At 44.3% G+C, this 22,073-nt stretch overlaps 2 protein-coding genes across 3 annotated transcripts in view; one reads left to right on the top strand and one right to left on the bottom strand.

The window, feature by feature from the left end:
• The window catches only part of nufip1 (nuclear FMR1 interacting protein 1), a 36,381-nt gene extending 35,314 nt beyond the window's left edge, over window positions 1-1,067 (bottom strand). For both annotated transcript variants that reach the window (XM_068040188.1, XM_068040189.1), the window contains exon 1: window positions 779-1,067. In XM_068040188.1, the coding sequence (XP_067896289.1) occupies window positions 779-1,007 (229 nt within the window). In that variant the 5' untranslated portion in view covers window positions 1,008-1,067. The remainder of the gene's footprint in view (window positions 1-778) is intronic.
• An 84-nt stretch (window positions 1,068-1,151) lies between these two features.
• On the top strand, window positions 1,152-19,740 carry gpalpp1 (GPALPP motifs containing 1). The gene is made up of 8 exons (XM_068040190.1): window positions 1,152-1,509; window positions 2,793-2,964; window positions 5,564-5,668; window positions 7,091-7,178; window positions 13,736-13,870; window positions 14,288-14,452; window positions 16,702-16,800; window positions 19,332-19,740. The coding sequence occupies exons 1-8, from the start codon at window positions 1,389-1,391 to the stop codon at window positions 19,548-19,550; spliced, it is 1,104 nt and encodes a 367-aa protein (XP_067896291.1). The 5' UTR covers window positions 1,152-1,388; the 3' UTR covers window positions 19,551-19,740.
• The last annotated feature ends 2,333 nt before the right edge of the window (window positions 19,741-22,073 follow it).

Genomic DNA, 22,073 nt, shown 5'->3' with positions numbered 1-22,073 from the left:
AGTCAGGAGTCCTTCCCTAAAGGACATTAGGGAACCAGGTGAGTTTTTACAACAATCCAGTAGTTTCACAGTCAGTATTACTAATACTAACTTTTTATTCCAAATTTATTTAATTAACTGAACTTGAATTCCCCAGCTGCAATGGTGGGATTTGAACTTTTATCTCTGGATCTCTCATCCAAGCCTCTGGATTACTAGTTCAGTAATATGACCACCATGCTACCATACCCCTAAATCCAAATCATTTATATACAAGAGCAATGGTCACAAGACTGTTTACATCCCTCTGCTCCAAAAGAAAACCATTAACTATTACTCTTTTCTTTCATTCACCCAGCTTTATATTCATATTGTGCCTTCATTTAATCCACAAGTCTCTTATGTGGCACCTTATCAAAAGTCCTTTAAAATTTCATATGCACATCAGCTGCATTTCTTTCATCACTACATCTTTATTTTCTCAAATAAATCTTCTAAATTTCACAAATCCACTCTAGTTGTCTTTCGTTAACCCAAGATCATTCATTTTAAATCCCGCTCAACTGGCTGGTCCTTAGTTACCTGGTTTATCCCTTTATGAATAGAGCTGTGGCACTGGCAACTCTCCACAAATCAAAAGTATTGCATATAGGATGCAGGTGTCACATATGCTTCCTGACACCCTATTCCAAACCGCCATGAGCAACGCCTCGAAAGATCTGCTGAGGTAGGATTCTGTAACTCTGTTTGCACAGAATAATAACTCAACGCCCTAAAGACGCGAGGAGAATCATTTTACCCTGAAATTGGCTGCTGTGACAGGCCTTTAACCAGGATGAGTTAGGCTGCCCGGCCCCCATGCCCCAAGGGAGCCCGCATCGTGACGCCGTCCCTCCGTTCCAGGCGGCCTGCTGCTGCCACGCTACAGGCGGCGGCAAAAAAACCGGAGGCCGCAACAGCCGAGGCGGAGGATGGAAAACAGGTGGCGGGTAATATCCGAAGTGGTTCATCCCGTCCAACCTCTGCATTGAAGTTGCCGTCGCACCAACTGTTCACCATGTGGCGGCGCTTTCTTTACTCGTCACTCCCCGAGCTCCCTACCCACCCCGCATCCCGAGGTCCTCCGAGCACTGGACGCGCTGCACTGGGAGGACCAAGAGATTGAATCATAAGGGTTCCATCTTGTATCTGGCGGGCCAAAGGAGGGGAACCCAGTTCCCTGCCTCTCCTTTTTGTTTGGATGATGTAGAATCGGAGTTTGAACTGAATTGTGGCTTTTATTGTGATGCCGCTTTTTAAAGACAATGAAATAAGTTGTGATTTTTGTTGTTGAATTGTAAATGTCTCTGGCAGTTGGCGAGGATACGCCAGCGGCGCGCGGCGGCGGCTGAGCTGAGCTGCAGGCTGTCATGTCTGAGGAGAAGGCCCCCCTCATGGGGCCTGCGCTGCCTCCCGGCTACAGGACGGCGCGAGGACAGCACTCGGAATCCGACCGCCGCCGCCGTTCCAGAGCGGCGTTCGATGAAACAGGTGTGCGCGCGCTCGGCTTTGGAACGGCTCGGTGTCGCAGCGTTCTGATCGCGAGCCCTCAGGATCCGCCCCCTTCTCGGAGGGGAGCGTCTGGCTACATTGGGCGGACCTCCCGTGGCGTTGCTGTCACTGCTTAATAACGAGGGGGTGGGAGTAGTTGCGCCCTGTAACCAAAAGCTTTCCTGTGGTGATCGCTTCGTACCTTCCCGATCTCTTTGATCCTGACTTGCCGTTTTACTTTGAGAAAGTGTAATGGAAAGTGGGGTGACGCTTGTGGCAAGTGTATGCTGTACACAAGCTTTCTAATGTACTAGTTAACAAGTACTTAATCACATGAATGCTACAGTAGAGAAAACGGTCATTCGGTTCATCATGCCTATGCTGGCTCTTTGAAAGATTAGTCCCACTCCATTGCTCTTTTCCCATAGCCCTGTAAGGTTTCCCCTTCAAGTATTTATCCAATTCCCTTTTGAATATTGGTATTAAATCTGCATTCAGCACCCTTTCAGGCAACCGATTCCAGATCACAACTCACTTTAAAAAAAAAGGTTCCCTTATGTGGTCTCTGGTTCTGTTGCCAATGATGTTAAATGTGTGGCCACTGGGTATTGACGCCGCCCCCCCCCCCCCAGATATTTGAAGCAGTTTCTCCCTATCTGTTCTACCTTTTGTGCACTATGCACTTAAAGATGCGGAAGGGCATTTAACACAGCCCATCCATCCAGCAAAATGATTCTGGGTTTTTGTCTCCACTACTATCTGGGAGTCCATTTCAGGTGTTGCTCCTTCTGTGTACACCCTTTTATATTTGAGTATTAGACTTATAGGCCAGACTGGGCAAGAACAGAATGTTTCCTTCTCTAACCGATATCAGTGAACTAGTTTGGTTTTTATGACTATCTGAGTTGCATGGTCATTTTTATCAATATCAGTTTTTTATTTGAAGAATCGTCAATAATCAACCTGCCATGGTGAGATTTGAATTTGCGTTCTCTTGATTATTAGACATTGACATATCCACTACACTACCATACCCTATTAAACTTCAGTAAGTAGCCTTGGATAAAGAAAATCTTCCAGTCCATTTTATTTTGTCCTACCAGCCTTCCTCTCTCCCGTTAGGCCCCTGGAAAAGAACAGTGAGTTATACAACCAAGAGCTGGTGTGAGGATTGAACCGACAACTTTAGAAGGCAATAAGACAGTGGTTACTGAAGATTATACTTTTATAATGATGTTTAATCCTGAATGTGAGGAATTCTTTATTACAACATTATAAAACAGTTGCAGGACCAGCACTGCCTCCGGGATTTCAGTCGAGCAAGAGCTCAGAGAGTTCGGGTGATGATGAAGCAACTGTCCACTGCACTGATGAGAGGCAGCAGAGTTCACTGTTGGAGTTGAGGAAATCTGCCGACTCAACTAAAGAGGAGTGTAATGGCAAGTCGAGAGACAGGTAAATGGGTGCTGATCAGTCACGAGACCTGATCATGTAGGGAAAATGTGGATGTGCATGCTTTTTCATGACAAACTATATTGAGCTTGTGGGACCAGTGCTGTACGCGGGGCTGATTGTGCAGTGTCAGTGCTGTGTATGGTTTTCTTTATTCGTTCATGGGATATGGGCGTCGCTGGCTATGCCAATATTTATTGCCCATCACTAATTGCCCTTGAGAAGGTGGTGGTGAATTACCTTCTTGAACCACTGCAGTCTATGTAGGGTAGGTACACCCAAAGTGCTGTTAGGAAGGAAGTTCCAGGATTTTGACCCAGCGACAGTGAAGGAGCAGTGATGTAGTTCCAAGTCAGGATGGTGTGTGTCTTGTAGGGGGTGGGGGGGGGGAACTTGCAAGTGGTGGTGTTTCCCTGCGCCTACTGCCCTTGTCCTTCTAGGTGGTAGAGGTCGTGGGTTTGGAAGGTGTTGTCGAAGGAGCCTTGATGAGTTGACGCAGTGCAATTGTAGATGGTACATGTTGCTGCCACATTGTGCCGATGGTGGTGGAAGGGATGCTGATCAAGCAGCTGCTTTGTCCTGGATGGTGTTGAGCTTCTTGAGTGTTGGAGCTGTACTCAACCAGGCAAGTGGAGAGTATTTCGTCACACTGCTGACTTGGACCTTGTAGATGGTGGACAGGTTTTGGGGAGATGGTGGTGTAGTGGTAATGTTGCTGAACTGGTAATTGAGGCCCAGGCAAATGCCCTGGTGACATGGGTTCAAATCCCATCAGGGTAGCTGGTGGAATTTAAATTCAATTAATTAATAAATTCAATTACTTTATGAAGAAAAATTGCAATCGAAAGCTATTCTCAGTAATGGTGCCATGAAACGATCAGCAACTGTCGTAAAAACCCATCTGGTTCACGAATGTCCTTTAGGGAAGAAAATCTGCTGTGCTTACCTGGTCTGGTCTACATGTGTCTCCAGAGCCACAGCAATGTGGTTGACTCTTAACTGCCTTCTGAAATGGCCTAGCAAGTCACTCAGTTGTCAGGGGCAGTTAGGGATGGGCAACAAATGCTGGACTTGACAGCAATGCCCACATCCCATGAAAGAGTAAAAACAAGAGTCAGGAGCTGAGTGGTCTTGCTGGAACCCAAAATGAGCGTTCATGAGCAGGTTATTGCTGAATAAGTGCCATCTGCTGGACGACAACACCTTCCATCACTTTGCTGATGATTGAGAGTAGACTGAAGGGGCGGTAATTGGCTGGATTGGATTTTTCCCGCTTTTATGGACAGGACATACCTGGGCAATTTTCTACATTGTCAGGTAAATTACAGTGTTGTAGCTGTACTGGAACAGCTTGGCTAGGGGCGCGGCAAGTTCTGGAGCACAAGGCTTCAGTACTACAACCGGGATGTCAGGGCCCATAGTCCTTTGCAGTATCCAGTGCCTTCAGTTTCTTTATATCATGTACAGTGAATTGAATTGGCTGAAGTCTGGCATCTATGATGCTGGGGACCTCAGGAGGAGGCCGAGATGGATCATCAACTCAGCACTTCTGGCTGAAGATGGATGTAAATGCTTCAGCCTTGTCTTTCGCACTGATGTGTTGGGCTCCCCCATCATTGAGGATGGGGATATTTGTGGATCCACCTCCTCCAGTTTGTTGTTTACTTGTCCACCATCATTCACGATTGGATGTGGCAAGACTGCAGAGCTTAGATCTGATTTGTTGGTCGTAGAATCGCTTAGCTCTGTCTATTGCATACTGCTACTGCTGTTTGGCATGCAAGTAGTCCTGTGTTGTAGCTTTGCTAGATTGACACCTCATTTTGAGGTATGCCTGGTGCTGCTCCTGGCATTTCCTCCTGCACTCTTCATTGAACCAGGGTTGATCCCCCAGCTTGATGGTAAGGGTAGAGTGGGGGATATGCCAGATATGAGGTTACATATTGTGGTTGAATTCAATTCTGCTGCTGCTGATGGCCCCACAGCGTCTCATAGATACTCAGTTTGAGTTGCTAGATCTGTTCAAAATCTATCCCATTTAGCACGGTGGTAGTGCCACACAACATGATGGAAGGTATGAAGACTTTGTCTCCACAAGGACTGTGTGATGGTCACTCCTACCAATACTGTCTTGAGCAGATGCATGTACAACAGGTAGTTTTGTGAGGATGAGGTCAAATATGTTTTTCCCTCTTGCTGGACCTCTCTCCATCTGCCGCAGACCCAATCTAGCAGCTGTGTCCTTTAAGGCTCGGTCAGTAGTAGAGCCAATCTTGGTGATGGACTTAGAAGTCCTCCACCCAGAGTACATTCAGTGCCCTTGCTACCCTCAGTGCTTCTTCCAATTGGTATTCAACATGGAGAAGCACTGATTTATCAGCTGAGGGAGATGGTAGGTGGTAATCAGCAGGAGGTTTCCCTGCCCATGTTTGATCTGATGCCATGAGACTTCATTGGGTCTGGAGTCAATGTTGAGGACTCCCAGGGCAACTCCCGCTGGACTGTATACCACTGCTAATGGCATTGATTGTGTGATCTTGTGTTTGGGGCCGACTGTGTGGCAATGGGGCTGACTGTGTGGTGTTGTCTCTTTCCTAACCAGCAAACAGCCTGCTGCTCCCCAGGATGAAGATGATGATGAGGACGATGGATTTTTTGGTCCCGCTCTTCCCCCGGGTTTTCCAAAACGAGAGCAATCACCTGAACGGTAAAGGGGATTTCATAAAGGAGCTAATATTTTGCCGCTGTCCCTCAGATCTAGTTCAAAATCACTCAAATGCTGCAATTTTTCTGCCACTAGAGGTCCCCAATGTCAAGTATTTTTTTATTTCTTCCAGCCACTAGCTGGCAGAAGCAAATGACCATCGCTTTCCATCTCTGGGGATGAATCTTTTTGGGCTGTTTGGTGAAACATTTTAACAAATAGCCAGGCTAGATGACAAAGCCCACCACAATTTTAAAAAGTGCCCCATCCCATCTCAGGAGTTGTGTCTCCATGCAAAAGAAAGACAGACAGTCTTTTGTTCAGCTAGCATCTTTCATGCTGTCCGGGCATCCCAAAGTGCGTTACGGTCACCGACTACATTTTAAAAAGTACTTCAGTGTTGCAGTGTAGGAAACATGGCAGTCAATTTGTGCACATCAAGCTCCCACAAACAGCAAGGTGATAATGACTAGATAATCTGTTTATGTGATATTGGTTGAGGGATGAATAGTGAGGAGGATAGCCTTAGATTACAGGACGATATAGATGGGCTGGTAAGACAAGACGAGCAGAGTAGTGGATGAATATTGACCAGGACACTTGGGATAACACCCACATCGAAATAGTGCCATGGAATCTTCTATATCCGTGGGGGGGGGGGGGGTGCGGGCAGATGGGGTCTTGGTTTACTGTATCACCTCTGATAGTCTAGCACTCCCTCAGTACTGCACTGGAGTGTCAGCCTGGATTTTGTGCCCAAGGCTCTGGAGTGGAACTTTCTGACTCCAGGGCAAGAATGCTACTAAATTAGGCCACAGCAAACAAGGCTGCAGATTTTCCCAAATATATTCAGGAAATAGTTGATTTTACACACGCAACTGTTTTTTCAGTCCCTGCTTGATGCTAGAACATTTCTGGTGGGTTTCTCCTCGTGTGTGGTTTACAGTTCCCCAAACAGCACTAACTAGAGGTTTCTTCTGCTTTGCGAAGGAAGAAAATGTTCTAAATTAGAACAGAAAAATATTGAGATTTCCAAAGGGTGACATTTGCAACAGTGACATCCTCATTCTTAGAAAGGATGAGTGTAGCATTTAGTAGGGAAATGCTGCTACATTTGAAAACTTTGATTGATTCCTGTGTTTGGGGTGCATATTTTCCATGTATGAGCCGCCCCCCCACCGAATCTTTTTTCCCCCTCCTAGTTCCTTCATGCTGGATTATATTCCTGAGAGAGAGCTGGCAAATCTGGGGGGCAAAGGAGCTGGACCAGCAGCTTCATCTGGGCTTGCATTTTCCTCACCAGATCTGCAGTCCTGGTGTGGGAGGGTTGAGGCCCTTAATCTTGCATTGCCAGAGACTGATCCTGAAATGAAAGTAAGATCCTGTTCTGAAGATTCAAATATTGCACTTTCTTTTTCTCTTTAGGCCTTTTATAGGTCCTGCATTACCACCGGGATTCAGTAGGTCAGAAAAAGAGATTGAACCAGCCGTACCCTCAAGTTTAAGCACATTGGTAAGCAGGATTAAAGAAACCTTTCCCTTTTGAGTATTTTTAATGTTGTAATGTGCAGTGTCGCTGATTTAATATTTTTGATATCACTTGTCGTCTACTGAGTTACAAGAAAATAATTTCTTAGGCTTTGTTACATTACTGCTTGTTACAATTTGCTGTGACTGTCTGAGCAGTGTAGAACTCAGATCACTCTTGTTCTTCCTTCAACTTGCTTTGCTAGTTTCTTCCTAAGACACATTACAGCAGGTTGGTGATAGTGAGGAGCGAGAGGAGGGGGGAAGTTATGTTCCTTGGATTTTTTCCTGTCCTGCATCATGCAGACAGTGTTTGACCTCATACCGAGGGAAAACCTGAGTTTCTGTGGGGCTGATCCGATGCTAGATACGGAGCAGTGTCAGCAGAGGCTTGGGATGGAGGCTGAGATGCATTGGGTGTATGAGATCTAACTGAAGAAAATAGTGAAACCAAAGAAAGCAGGCGAGAATGTAAATTAAGACCCGATTCCTATATCCTCTTTTCTTTCCTGTTGAGCCCTCCTGGATATAATTGAGAGAAAACCTTCTGGTATTGTGCCAGAAAAGCCATTCCTAATATGTGAGTGATAATTGCAGACTGGCTATTCGACCATATGGGGCATCGCCGTCATGCTCAATGCTGTCCTTGCCTGCTGTCAGTGTCATACTTTTCCCGGCAGGGATTGATTGACGGTGATCAGACTGTGACTGCTACGAAAACACCATCTTAAGGCCTCCATACCGAGGTTCAAGACAGCAGTGTGGTGTTGCGCTACACTGTTAGGACTGTTGGATGTAAATCAGAGCACAGTACCTGCCCTGATGAATAGCAAGGGATATGAGCAAAATGTCAGCTTTGGCCACTTTGGATCGTCAGTTAGGAGATTTAGCTGGCACTTCACACCTCGCTTTACTTCGAATCGGCATTAAGATTTACATGGCATCTTAACATGTCAAGAAAAATCTGCATGTGCCTTGGTTCCAATACCTGGATTTTGGGCCTAATATGGATCAGTTACATCTGTGACAGGTTGATTGCTGAGGACGAGGTCAAGTAGGTTTTTCCCTCACCATGTGCCATAGGCCCAGTCTGGCAGGTTTCTCCTTCAGGACTCAGCTAGCTTGGTCAGTAGTGGTGCTACCAAGCCATTGAAGCCCCCCACCCAGAGTACAGTCTGTGTCCTTGCCACCCTCAGTACTTCTTCAAAGTGATATTCAACATGGAAGAGTACTGATTCATTACTTGAGGAAGGGCAGTAGGTGGTAATCAGTAGGGGGTTGCCTTGCCCATGAGACTTAGTGGGATCTGGAGTCCATAGTTATGTTACTGGACTAGCAATCCAGAAGCCTGAACAAATTATGTGGACACCTGAGTTCAAATCCCACCACAGTAGCTGGGGAATTTAAATTCAGTTAATGACATAAATCTGGAATATTAAAAAAAAAAGCTAGTATCAGTAATGGTGTCCATGAAACCGCTGGATTGCTGGATATGTTCTTTCCCACCAGCAGCACAGATCCACCACAGGTGGCGGCACAGTGATATACAATTGGGAGTGAGTGGCCCTGGGTGTCCTCAACATTGACTCCAGACTCTCTGAAGTCTCAAAGGCAAGGAAACCTCCTGCTGATTACCACTTACTGCCTTTTCAGCTCATCAGTACCATTTGGAAGAAGCATCAAGGGCACAAAATGAATTCAAACGTGGCTCCATAGCACCACTGCTGTCTGAGCTGGCCAAGTCCTGAAGAGCATATCTACCAGACTGGGCCTGTGGCAGGTGGTGAGAGAACGAATGCAAGGGAACACCTACTAGACCTCGTCCTCACCAATGTACCTATCGCAGATTATCTACAAGGCACCAGTCAGGATTGTGATGGAATACTCTGCACTTACCTGCATAAGTGCAGCTCCGACAACACTCGAGACATGACACCATTTAGGACAAAGCAGCCTCTTTGATCATACGAATTAGGAGCAGAAGTAGGCCATTGGCCCCTCGAGCCTGCTCCGCCATTCAATAAGATCATGGCTGATCTGTTTGTGTTTCGAATTCCACATTCCCATCTATCCCCGATAATCTTTGATTCCCTTTCCTAACACGAATCTATCTACCTCCGCCATAAAAATATTCAACGACCCCCACCTCCACCACCTTCTGAGGCAAAGTGGCACAACCCTCAGAGAAAAAAATTCTCCTCATCTCTGTCCCAAAAGGGTGACACTTAGTTTTAAAATATTGCCCCCTAGTTCTGGACTCACCTACAAGAGAAACATCCTCTCCACATCCACCTTGTCAAGACTGTTCAGGATCTTATAAACTTCAATCAGGTCTCCCCTCACTCTTCTAAACTCCAGTGAAAACAAGCCCAGTCTGTCCAACCTTTCCTCATAAGACAACCCGCTCATTCCAGGCATCAATCCAGTAAACCTCCTCTGAACCACCTCCAACGCATTTACGTCCTTATTTAAATAAGGAGACCAAAACTGCACACAGTATTCGAGATGTGGTCTCAGCAATGCCCTGTATAACTGAAGCATAACATCCTTTTATTTTCAATTCCTCTCGTAATAAAGGATAGCATTCCATTAGCCTTCTTTATTACCTGATGTAGCTGCATACTAATTTGTGCGACTAGAACACCTAGATCTCTCTGCACCTCGGAATTATGCAGTCGTTCTCCGTTTAAGTAATACTCTGCTTTTTTTATTCTTGCTGCCAAAGTGAACAACTTCACATTTTCCCACATTATACTCCATCTGCCAGATTTTTGCCCACTCACTCAACCTATCTATATCAGTTTGCAACCTCCTTATGTCCTCTTCACAATATACTTTCCTACCTATCTTTATGTCATCTGCAAATTTAGCTGCCATGACATCGCTCCCCTCGTCTTAAGTCATTAATATAATTGTAAAAAGTTGAGGCCCCAGCTCAGACCCTTGCGGGACTCCACTCATCACCTCCTGCCAATCTGTAAAGGACCCATTTCTTCATACTGTCTGTTTTCTGTCAGCCAGCCAATCTTCTATCCATGCTAATATGTTACCCCCTACACCATGAGCTCCTACTTTGTGCAATAACCTTTTATGTGGCACCTTGTCAAATAGGTTCTGGAAATCCAAGTACAGTATGTCAACGGGTTCCCTTTATCCACAGCGCATGTTACTCCTTCAAAGAACTCCAACAAATTGGTTAAACATAATCTCCCTTTCACAAAACCATGCTGACTATTCCCGATGACCTTGAGTTTTTCTAAGTTCCCAGCTACAACCTTCTTAATGATCTATTCTAACACCTTCCTCATGACAGACGTCAAGCTAACCGGCCTATAGTTACCTGTTTTCTGCCTCTGCCCCCACACACCCCCCCCCCCCCCCCCACCTTAAATAGAGAGTTTATATTTGCTACTTTCCAGTTTGACGGAACCTTACCAGAATCTAGTGAATTTTGAAAAATTAACACCAACACATCTGCCTCATTAGCCACTTCTTTTAAGACCCTAGGATGAAGTCCATCAGGACCCAGGGACTTGTCAGCCTGCAGCTCCATCAGTTTGGTCAGTACCGCTTCCCTGGTGGTTGTAATTTCACCAAGTTCCTCTCTTGCTTCCACCTCCTGATTTACAGCTATTGCTGAAATGTTTTCTGTATCCTCTATAGTTAAAACAGAAGCAAAATATTTGTTCATTTTATCTGCCATTTCCTTATTATCTACTATTAGCTCCCCATTCTCACTTTCTAGAGGACCAACACTCACTTTACTTACTCTTTTCCTTTGAAATACCTGTAGAAACTCTTACTATCTGTTTTTTACATTTCTAGCTTGCTTCCTCTCATATTCTAATTTCTTTCTCCTGTTTAACCTTTTAGTCATTCTCTGCCCCTCTATATTCTGACCAATCATCTGAACTGCCACTTATCTTTGTGCAATTATATGCCTTTTCCTTAAGTTTGATACTTTCTTTAACTTCTTTATTTAACCACGAATAGTGGGTCCTCCCATTAGAATTTTTCTTTATAGTAGGAATATACTTATTCTGAGTATTCTGAAATATCCCCTTAAACGTCTGCCACTGCTTCTCTATTGATCAATCTCCAAGCCGAGCAACCCAGTTCACTTCAGCTAGCTCAGCTATCATGCCACATAGTTGCCCTTCTTCAAGTTTAAAATACTAGTCTTAGATCCACTCTTCTCTCTTTGAACTTTAAATCAAGTTTGAATCATGTTGTGTTCGCTGCTACCTAGAGGTGCCTTTACTCTGAGGTCATTAATTAATCCTGTCACATTACACAATGGCAAGTCTGATATAACCTGCTCTCTGGTTGGTTCCAGAACTTGCTGCTCTTAGAAACTATCTCGAAAGCATTCTATGAACTCCTCATCCAGGCTACTATTGCCAATCTGATTTTTTCAGTTTATATGTAGATTAAAATCACCCATGATTATTGCTGTCCCTTTATCACAAGCACCCAATATTTCTTCTTGTATGCTTCATCCTACATTGTGATTACTGTTTGGGGGGCCTGTAGACCACTCCCACTAGTGACTTCTTTCCCCCTACTATTCCTCATCTCCATCCAACCCAATTCTACATCCTGATCTCCTGAACCAAAGTCATCTCTAACTATTGCACCAATGCCATCCTTGATTAACAGTACAGGGTGGCGCAGTGGTTAGCGGCGCAGTGGTTAGCACCGCAGCCTCACAGCTCCAGCGACTCGGGTTCAGTTCTGGGTATTGCCTGTGCGGAGTTTGAAAGTTCTCCATGAGACAGTGTGGGTTTCCGCTGGGTGCTCCGGATTCCTCCCACAGCCAAAGACTTGCAGATTGATAGGTAAATTGGCCATTGTAAATTGCCCCTAGTGTAGGTAGGTGGTAGGAGAATGGTGGGGATGTAGTAGGGTATATGGGATTAAGGTAGGATTAGTATAAATGGGTGGTTGTTGGTTGGCACAGACTTGGTGGGCCGAAGGGCCTGTTTCAGTGCTGTATCTCTAAATAAATAAATAAATACTACCCTTCCACCATTGTCTAGCTTCCTATTCTTCTTGAATGTCATATACCCCTCAATATTCAGGACCCAATCCTTGTCATTCTGCAGCCACATCTCCATAATGGCTATCAGATCATATTTATTTACTTAAATGTGTGCCATTATTTCATCTACTTTGTAATGAATGCTACGTGCATTCAGATACAGAGCCTTTAGTTTTGTCTTTGTTATCTTTGTAACATCTAGTCTCGACTGTTGCTGTGTTCTTAGATTTTTTTTCTCTCTGTCCCTTCCTGCCATTCTCTGACCTTTAATTTCCCATATTATTATTCTGCTGTCCTGCCTTGACTCTACCCTTTGATTTGCTACATCTGCCCAAGCTTGATTCCTCACCCCTCCTCTTGTTTAGTTTAAAGCCCTTTCTACTTCCCTAGTTATACGGTTTGCTAGAACACTGGTTCCAGCACAGTTCAGGTGTAGACCATCCCAACGGTACAGCCTCCACTTTCGCCAGTACTGGTGCCAGTGCCCCACAAACTGAAACCCGCATCTCGCACACTAGTCTTTGAGCCACGTACTTATTTCACTAATTTTATGTGCCCTCTGCCAATTGGCACGTGGCTCAGGTAATAATCCAGAGATCAGCACCCCATCCACCATCTTAAACATTCACTTCCTCCACCATCGGTGCACAGTGGCTGCAGTGTGTTCCATCTACAAGATGCTCTGCAGCAACACACCAAGGCTCCTTTGACACCACTTTCCAAACCTGTGAGCTCTACCACCGAGAAGGACAAGGGCAGCAGATGCCTGGGAACACCACCACCTGCAAACTCCCCTCCAAGTCACGCACCATCCTGACGTAAGACATGGGACTTAGGAGCAGGAGTAGGTCATTCAGTCCTTCGAGCATGCTCTGCCACTCGATAAGATCATGGCTGATCTGGCTGTGGTCTTGACTCCACTTTCGTGTCTGCACCCCATAACCCTTGACTCCCTTGTTTATAGGACTTGGAACTATATCGCTGTTCCTTCGCTTGCTGGGTTTAAACTGGAACTCCCTCTCTAACAGCACTGTGGATGTACTTACACCACGTGTACTGCAGTGATTCAAGAAGGCGGCTCGCCACCACCTTCTGAAGGGCAATTATAGATGGGCAACAAATGCTGACCTTACTCGCGATGGCACATCCCACGAATGGATTAAAAAAGTATTCAATTACAGAGTACCCAACATACAGCATATACTTTATATACATTTCACTGATCCAGTTTCTTGCCATACATAACCAATCTGGTATCTGTCCAGAAATACCTTTAACTACAATGCAATTAGACAGCAAGATTTAAAATAGAAAATGCTGGAAAACAGTTGGCAGGTCAGGCAGCATCTTTCGATTGATCTGAAACATGAACTTGGTTCATCTCTCCACAGCTTTTCAAAGCACCCTCGCCCCCCCCTCCAAAATCCCTGTTGCTTCTTGTCAATAGAAGCACTGGATGCAAAACTTAGCTTTGTGTGTTCCCAAGCTTTTGTGTTTTATAGCCTGCGGAGGAAGATGATGATGAGGAGCCCCTCATCGGTCCGATGCCCTCGACAGGCGATGTTGAAAGCAACGTGGCAGCGGAAATTGAGCGCAGGGCGAACCGAATGAAAGAAAAGCTGGCCTCTGGCGACGCAGTAAGAGAACAACCACTCCCTACAGTTACTGCGTGTGTCGTGTGGATTTTTGTTACCTGTAAATTGTGTCATGGCACATTGACTGCTGCGTATTGACAAGTAGGCCTCTTTCAGTTTCCTCCCTTCCCCGGGATCAATGGAATTCTGCTGTTGCAGAACCAGACTTGAGAACCCTGCAATATCATATTTAAAAAGCTGACACTGTACGACGTGCTTTGATTGGAGAATCTAGCACTTAGTCTAAAGCTAATCTTTCAGCATTTCCTCGTCACAGAAAAATTCCTTTACTTAATTCTGTCCTGTTTTGGTCTCCATGTGTCGTACAAGGCTTTCCATTTCTGTCTTCAGCAGCAATCATTTGTTTTAACCAAGGTCTAAAATTTTCTTCCCTGTTTTCCCAATGTCTTTATCTGTCAGGATGATGCCCAGAAAGAGGTCAGAGAGTCTTGGATGACTGAGCTTCCACCGGTGTTACAAAACATAGGTCTGGGCGCAAGAACTTTTAAAAGGCAAGCGAATGGAGAGTCATCCGACCGCTCCATATGGACAGATACTCCGGCTGACAAGGAGAGGAAAGCTCAAGTAGGTCTGGGGTATTTCTGAATTCTGACTTGCTCCTGCTAGAATCAAATGGCCCCCTAGGTGGTGCTGGCTGTGAATTGGGAGGATTCCTGGTTTCACAACAACACAAGTGGTTTCAACTGAGCATGACAAGGAAAGCCTTACAGGAAATAAGTGTGACACTTGCAGGGATTGGGTGCAGAGGTTAAGATTTTTAATATTTTGTAGGGACTTCTTTTCAATTTCAGAAAATGGCCAATCTCAACTCCACTACAAAGACCTTGTTAATTTTATGCCAACAGATTATTTTGTTGGGAGTTATTTGCTGCAGTCAACTCTATATAAAGTTGGATGGCAACAACCTGTTCCATTGTGGGGCGACGGGATAGTGTGGAGGTGCTTCAGGCATTGATTTGCCTGCTTGTCCTGATTGAAATGAAACTTCCTTTCGAAGTCTAAAACTGAGTACAACCGAAGTGGCAAATGCCAGAAAGTAGAAAGTATTCAGATAAAGCGAATTCAATAGGAGAGAAGAATGGGGCAGTGGGACCAGTTGGATAGCTCTAACAAAGAGGTGTCACAGGTACAATGGGCTGAATGGCCTCCTTCGGTGCTGTATCATTCTATGAAGCACATGACCGTGAAAACTAAACAGCTTTTTAAAATTTTGTTGAACTTGCTGGAGAATATATTTCGACTTCATATATAGTGATGGCATTGCTTTTAGAGTGCTCCACATTGCAGTAAGGGGCATTAGCCACATTCTTCTAAAATTGTACATTGACACTGCCCTGTGCCATCCACATACCAATGCTGATTAGGTACAGTCAGGCTGAATGCAGTTTCTTGTGAGCTGGGGTGAAGTGGGGCACATCTGTACACTTCTCGTCTCCTGGAGCATTTATTGCTAAAGGAATAGAGTATAAAAGTAGGGAAGTGTTGCTGCAACTGTACAAGGCATTAGTGAGACCGCACCTGGAGTATTGCGTACAGTTTTGGTCCCCTTACTTAAGGAGGGATGCAGTTGCATTGGAGGCAGTTCAGAGGAGGTTCACGAGATTGATTCCAGAGATGAGAGGTTTGTCTTATGAAGAGAGATTGAGCAGTTTCGGCCTTTACTGTCTAGAGTTTAGAAGAATGAGAGGAGATGTAATTGAGGTATATAAGATGATTAAGGGGATTGACAAAGTAGAAGTAGAGAGGATATTTCCTCTGGTGGGGCAATCTAGAACAAGAGGTCATAGTTTTAGGATAAGGGGTAGCAGATTTAAAACAGAGATGAGGAGAAATTACTTCTCTCAAAGGATCGTGAGTCTGTGGAATTCACTACCCCAGAGTGCGGTGGCTGCTGGGACATTGAGTAAATTTAAGGAGGAGATAGACAGATTTTTAATTAGTGATGGGTTGAAGGGTTATGGAGAATGGGCAGCAAAGTGGAGTTGAGTCCGAGATGAGATGAGCCATGATTATATTGAATGGCGGAGCAGGCTCGAGGGGCTGAATTGCCTGCTCCTGCTCCTAGTTCTTCTGTTCTTATGTTCATCTCATGTGTAAAAGGATCTGGCCAGCTCAGCCGGGCCTAGCCACAGACAGGAGGTCTTTGGAGAGATGTCAGCTCACCACTTTTGTTTCCTTGTTGCTTGAAGGTGGGTGGCATTAAATGAGGACAAATTACAGATTCATGTTTGCAGTTTTCTGTTGTGAGGTGAATATTGGAGTAAGACTGATAAGAGGCTTTCTCAGAGAGAACTTAGTGCCTCATCCACTCAGCACGGGCTGGGGGGTTCCCTTGAATTCTATAGCAACTGGTACAGAGTTACTTTCTTTAACTGAAGTGAGTATTGACAGTGCTCTGTTGACCTGTGAGTTATAGGCAAGGCAGGTCTTGTAGCAAACCATCTATTTACTCAGCAGTCTATTTAACAGGAGTTCGACAATTGCAGCAAATAGAACACATGACTGAAACTGTAGCAAGGTCTCCCGATTAAAAGCAGGATTATTTCTCCAGCAAAATGCAGTTAGTGAAGGATAGTTACACAATTCAAATCATGTGCATAAAATCAATACCAGTCACTTATAGTCCAGCTGTGATTGACAGGGGAATTACCCAATCATCTCCATTCTGGTTGAGACTTGTGTAATATATGTTGTCACACTTGACTGTTTTGAGTTTTTTGTCGTAATCTTTTTCTTAGGCTGCTCGTGTCATTACTTCTGAGGAAATTCTGCCTCGGTAACTGTTGTCACCTGTAATTGCTTTTCTCTCACAGGAAACATTAAAAGCCAAAGACTCCCCTGCAAAGGAACCTGAGAGGCCCAGTCTCTCCGAAAGAGAAAAACGGATGGCCAAGGAGGTGGCATCGTACAATGTGAGTTGTTCGTTTTATATCCAAAAATAATGCAAGATGCATTTATCCTTTAAAAGTTGTAACCGCCTTTTTTAAAAAAATAAATCTGTGGTCCTACCCTAAACTATTCCCTGTGTCTCTAAGGAAGCTCAATGGTAAATCCCTTTTTTTAAATTCATGAGCTACTCATCCTGAAGAGGAAGGGTTTGGAGTGGATTTCAGTTTCAAGAACGTACAGTTTGTGCACCCACGTCATTGAACTGCACTCAACCCTTAAATTGCAGGAACCCAGGGTCAAAGAAGAGTAGATTATTGCTGAAAGTAGAGACATTTTATCAAAGCTCTTCGTCTTGCACTCATCAGGATAATTTGCATGAATTCCAATGTAAGGGAAACAACAAATTTATACTGTGAGAAGAGAGTGCTGATTGGTTTGCAAGTGGACTCTGGTAGAGGCATTGCCATGGAAAATGCACCAGTTTATGGTGACTGACAGTTAACTGCCAAGTTTTGTTTGAAATTTAAACCAGGCAGCTTGACTCTGGTCAAAGCATTGCCCTGAGGAATGAACTAGCGAATGGCTGTCACTTATTTTGTTTAGCTGAAACAGGCGCAATGTGTGTACATGTTCTTTCTGTCTGCAAAGAACAGGGCCCTGTGTATTAATATATGTAGCTTCCAGTACGTGCAAATGAGCCACTCTGAGAGCCCTACTGACAATCTTAAATTGGTTGTCAACGTAATTCTTAGCACACTGAAGATTATTTAGCAAATGTTGTCCAATCACGGAATCACATCGAATGTTGGACACTTGTGTTTTGAGTTTTGCAAGCACGGGCTGGTTGGGTACGACCTGTACCTTGCCCGTTGTGAACAGTGGAAGGGATATTGTTTGATACGATCTGCCAGTCTTTGGGACGTACGGCCTATATACCTAGCATCACACTGGCATTGAAATTCATATATCACGTTACTCATTTGTGTGAAGGGCAGACATCTTTTTTGGCTTGACGGCAGTATCCTGTTAGGAGCGAACACCATGTGTTGCTAATGCATAGTAGCACCATGATCTAGCTAGCTTCACCTGTTGCTCAAATTTTTGGAATACATTACCCTTCCATGGTAATCTGAGGTAGACTAGGCACTTTTCAGGGTCGAAAATGAGTACCTTAGGCCCGTTCATAAGTTTGCACATTGAACAGATCATTTCTCGCTGTATATCGTGCAAACTTATGAACGGGCCTAATGCACTCATATTTTCAACCCTGAAAAGTGCCTAGTCTACCTCAGATTACCCTGGAAGGGTAATGTATTCCAAAAATGTGAGCAACAGGTGAAGCTTGCTGTTTCACACTGCTACAATTCAGTAGCAACACATGTGGTGTTCCCTACTAACAGGATGCTTCAGTCAAGCCAAAAAGTCATTCTGCCTATCACACAAATGAGTAACATGATGTATGGATTTCAATGCCAGTGTGATGCTAGGAATATAGGCCGTACGTCCCAAAGACTAGTGGATTGTTTCAAACAACATGCCCCTTTCGATGTTCACAACGGTCCAAGGTGCAGGCTGTACCGAACCAGTCCATGCTTGTAAAACTCAAAACAGTGCCCAACATTAGATGTGATCCCGCGATTGGACAACATTTGCTAAATAATCCTCAGTGTGCTAAGAATTACACAGACAACCAGTTTAAGATTGTCAGTAGGGCTCGCAGAGTGGTGTATTTGCGCGTACTGGAAGCTACATATATTAATACACAGGGCCTTTTTCTTTGCAGACAGAAAGAACATGTACACACATTGTGCTTGTTTCAGCTAAACAAAATAAGTGACAGTCATTTGCTGGTTCATTCCTCAGGGCAATGCCTTGACCAAAGTCAAGCTGCCTGGTTTAAATTTCAAACAAAGCTTGGCAGTTAACTGTTAGTCACCATAAACTTGTGCATTCTCCATGGCAACGCCTCTACCAGAGTCCACCTGCCAACCAATCAATACTTCCTTCTTGTACAGTATAACTTTGCTGTTTCCCTGACTTGCAAATTGTCCTGATAGGTGCAAGACGAAAAGCTTTGACAAAATGTCTCTATTTTCAGCAACACCCAAGTTCTGTACTACCAAACGACCATTTGAAGAGTAGATTGATGAATGACTCTCTGAAGAATGTTGTAAGAGTTGGTGGTTGTTGGTACTCAGAGGGGAGAGACAGAATAATTTTTTCAACTTGCAGTCTTTCCTCCAAGTTGTCGTATCTTCCTGGTACCATTCCGAGTATAACCTGAGCCATGTTCTGGGAGGGACTTTCCCTATCAGATTTGTCCTTCCATTTTCAGTGAGGCAGCACATGGTAAAACTAGCGCTGAGCTGTCAATGGCCATCAGTGTGAATTCCTAGCCTGTGATGGTTTGAGCACTGTTGGTGCCAGGATGGGTTTACGTGGTGTAGCACCTTGGTTTCCTTTACCTTCAGCCCAGTGGCTGGAATATCCAGGATTAGAAAAGAGGCTCTGCTCGTGTTAAAAATAGCAGCCAACTTTTTGTTGTTATTCTAAGGAGTCTAGACGATCGGAGTCCCTTCTCGACATGCACTGCAAGAAGTTGAAGAGAAAAGCGGAAGATGAGAAGGACAGACCCCAGGAGCGACGAGCATTTGACCGTGAACAGGATCTCCAGGTTCACCGGTTTGACGAGGCCCAGAAAAAAGCCTTGATCAAGAAGTCTAAGGAGCTGAACACCAGATTTTCACATGGAAAAAGCAACATGTTTCTGTAAAACAAAAGATTAAGTGGCAAATTGCAGATTTACAGCAACTGCAGTCAGTGTATGGTTTAACTCTGCTGTAATATTTCTGTATTGTAACAACACTGATTTGAACTGATCTATGAGTGGCAGCTCTCGTTATAAAATATTCTTCGCTTAATATTTTTGATTAATCTAAATAAAAGTGAACCCATTTTATTTATGCTTGTTAGCAGGTTTTTCTTTGTCACATTATTTTTGGTCTGTGGTTAAGGTGGGATACGGAGCTCCTGTGGGTGGTCAAAAGTTGGAGCATATGGCCAGTTGCTTAGCAAGTCCATCCCAATGCTGTGCAAAGCGAATGCATGTGCTTGATACTGAGGGGATTTCTTACAGGAACGTTAGGAACAGGAGTATGCCATAGAGCCCCTCAGGCCTGTTCCATTATTCAAACAGTTTGTAGCTGATTTGCAGCTCAATTCCATTTACCTGCCTTTGCTCCATATCCCTCGATAGCCTTACCATACCTTAATGAAGGCCTCTCCACCTGGGTTTCTCTGATACCCATGTCTAGGATGAATCCCACCCAGTCTTTGGAGGTACCACAACATGATCGGTGTAGACACTGTACCAAAGCTTCCCTTCTGCTGAACAGCAGGACCTCTGAAGTTTGGACTCCCATTTCACAACCAGCCTTGGAGGCTGGCCAGTGAGAAGTCCCAACAGCAATATGAAGGAGATGGTGACCAAGGCAGATACCAGTGGTGGCAACAGTGGGGAAGCTGAGTGACGAGACTGGGTTTTTTTGTGTTCTGGACCCTCAGAATTCTGTGGTGAAACTTTCCCCTCATGGTATAGTGAATAAATACACTCCCTGGTATGGAACCAAGCCTTCGGTCTGTGCTGAATTAGCTAATCTCAGCTGAAGCAGCATTTTGGCTCTGCTATAGATGGCATAGAGAAAGGAAATGAGAGTGTTCCCTGCCTTAATAGCTAATCGTTGACATCCTTTCTCCAACCACCCCAAGCTGTTCAGTGTGCTTGTCACATGACGACAGGATTGCTCTCAGTGGTGATGCCCTCCAAGGTCAAATAGCTTACCAACATATGTCTAGGCTGACACAAGAATACCCCTTAGATATCAGGGGGTTGTGACCATCCCAATAATAGCCTGTTGCTTCAGAAGGGATAGGGTGAGGGAAAAGAGAGTAGTGTAGCCTAGTGGTTATGGCATTGGACAAGTGAGCATGAGTTCAAATACTGCCATGGCAAGTTGTGAAATTTAAATCAGAAGTATATGGTAGTTTGTCAACAGGGCAGATTCTTCTAAAAATCCATCTGGTTCACGAATGTCATTCAGGAAAGGGAAACTGCCACTTCTACATGTGACTGGTCCCACATGATGTGGTTAACTCAATACCCTCAGAGCAACTAGGGATGGACAATAAACGTACTTGTGTCACTCCTGTCCCTGATGCAAATACAAATATAGGGGAGATTAAAAATAATTTTATAAACCAGCAGCTTGTATTTAAATAATACTTTAAAAAAAAAATTGTTATAGAATGTGGGTGTCACTGGCAAGACTAGCATTTATTATCCTTCCCTAATTGTCCTTGAGAAGGTGATGGTGAGCCACCTTCGTGCACTGCTGCAGTCCATGTGGTTTAGGTTCACCCACAGTGCTGTTATGGAGGGAGTTCCAGGATTTTGACCCAATGACAGTGAAGACACGGCGATATAGTTCCAAGTCAGGAAAGTGTGTGACTTGGAGGGGAACTTGCAGGTAGTGGTGTTCCCATGCATCTGCTGCCCTTATCCTGCTACGTTAGGGGTGTCCAACCTCATCCCATGAGGGGCCACATTACAATTTTTGTCCTAAATAGCAAGTTTTGGGAAGATAATGGCATTAGAAATTTTATTATACAAAATCACAAAAAAGATTTTTGTAATAAAAGCAAAATACTGCAGATGCTGGAAATCTGAAAGAAAAACAAAGTGCAGGAAATACTCAGGTCTGACTGCATCTGTGGAGAGAGAAGCAAAGTTAACATTTCACGTCAGTGATCTTTCATCAGAAGATGTTTGTAAACAAGTTTTAAATGAGAATGCTAATTTATTAACTTACTTTCTCGTCACTATGTTGAACACTGATTTAGTGAGATAGCTGACATCGTTTTTCCTTGCACAAGTAGTCAATGTCTGCCCGCACACTTGATGTAGCAATGCGGAATATTCCGGATAGATGTCCATCTGTCAGGAGCGATTTTGATCTTGTTTTGACACTTTTCATTTTTGCAAAAAGCTGTTTGCAGCAATACGTGCTGCTAAACAGTGCAATGAATTGAAGGTCACGTTTTGATAGATTTGGATAAGATACAGAGAATATATTGACTATAAAATGTCAGAAGGTCCTACTCTGTGAAAGCTCTCCATGTCACTGTTATTTTGGATCTCAATCAGTTCAGCCCTGCAGTTGGTGGTTTGGTATGATAAATTTGAAAATGTACCCGAGCACCAAACGAGAGAAAGAGGGAAGCAACTCTTAATTATCTA

Source organism: Heterodontus francisci, chromosome 10 (genome assembly GCF_036365525.1).
Source record: "Heterodontus francisci isolate sHetFra1 chromosome 10, sHetFra1.hap1, whole genome shotgun sequence".
Classification (NCBI taxonomy): domain Eukaryota; kingdom Metazoa; phylum Chordata; class Chondrichthyes; order Heterodontiformes; family Heterodontidae; genus Heterodontus; species Heterodontus francisci.
The sequence above is the reverse complement of the archived record's forward strand: the minus strand, read 5'-3'. Positions and strand labels throughout refer to the sequence as shown.

Coding starts and splice junctions, on each gene's coding strand:
- gpalpp1 (XM_068040190.1), top strand. CDS start 1,389: ATGTCTGAGGAGAAGGCCCCCCTCATGGGGCCTGCGCTGCCTCCCGGC. Junction 7,179..13,735: donor CCTCAAGTTTAAGCACATTG/GTAAGCAGGATT, acceptor TGTGTTTTATAG/CCTGCGGAGGAAGATGATGA. Junction 13,871..14,287: donor AGCTGGCCTCTGGCGACGCA/GTAAGAGAACAA, acceptor TTTATCTGTCAG/GATGATGCCCAGAAAGAGGT.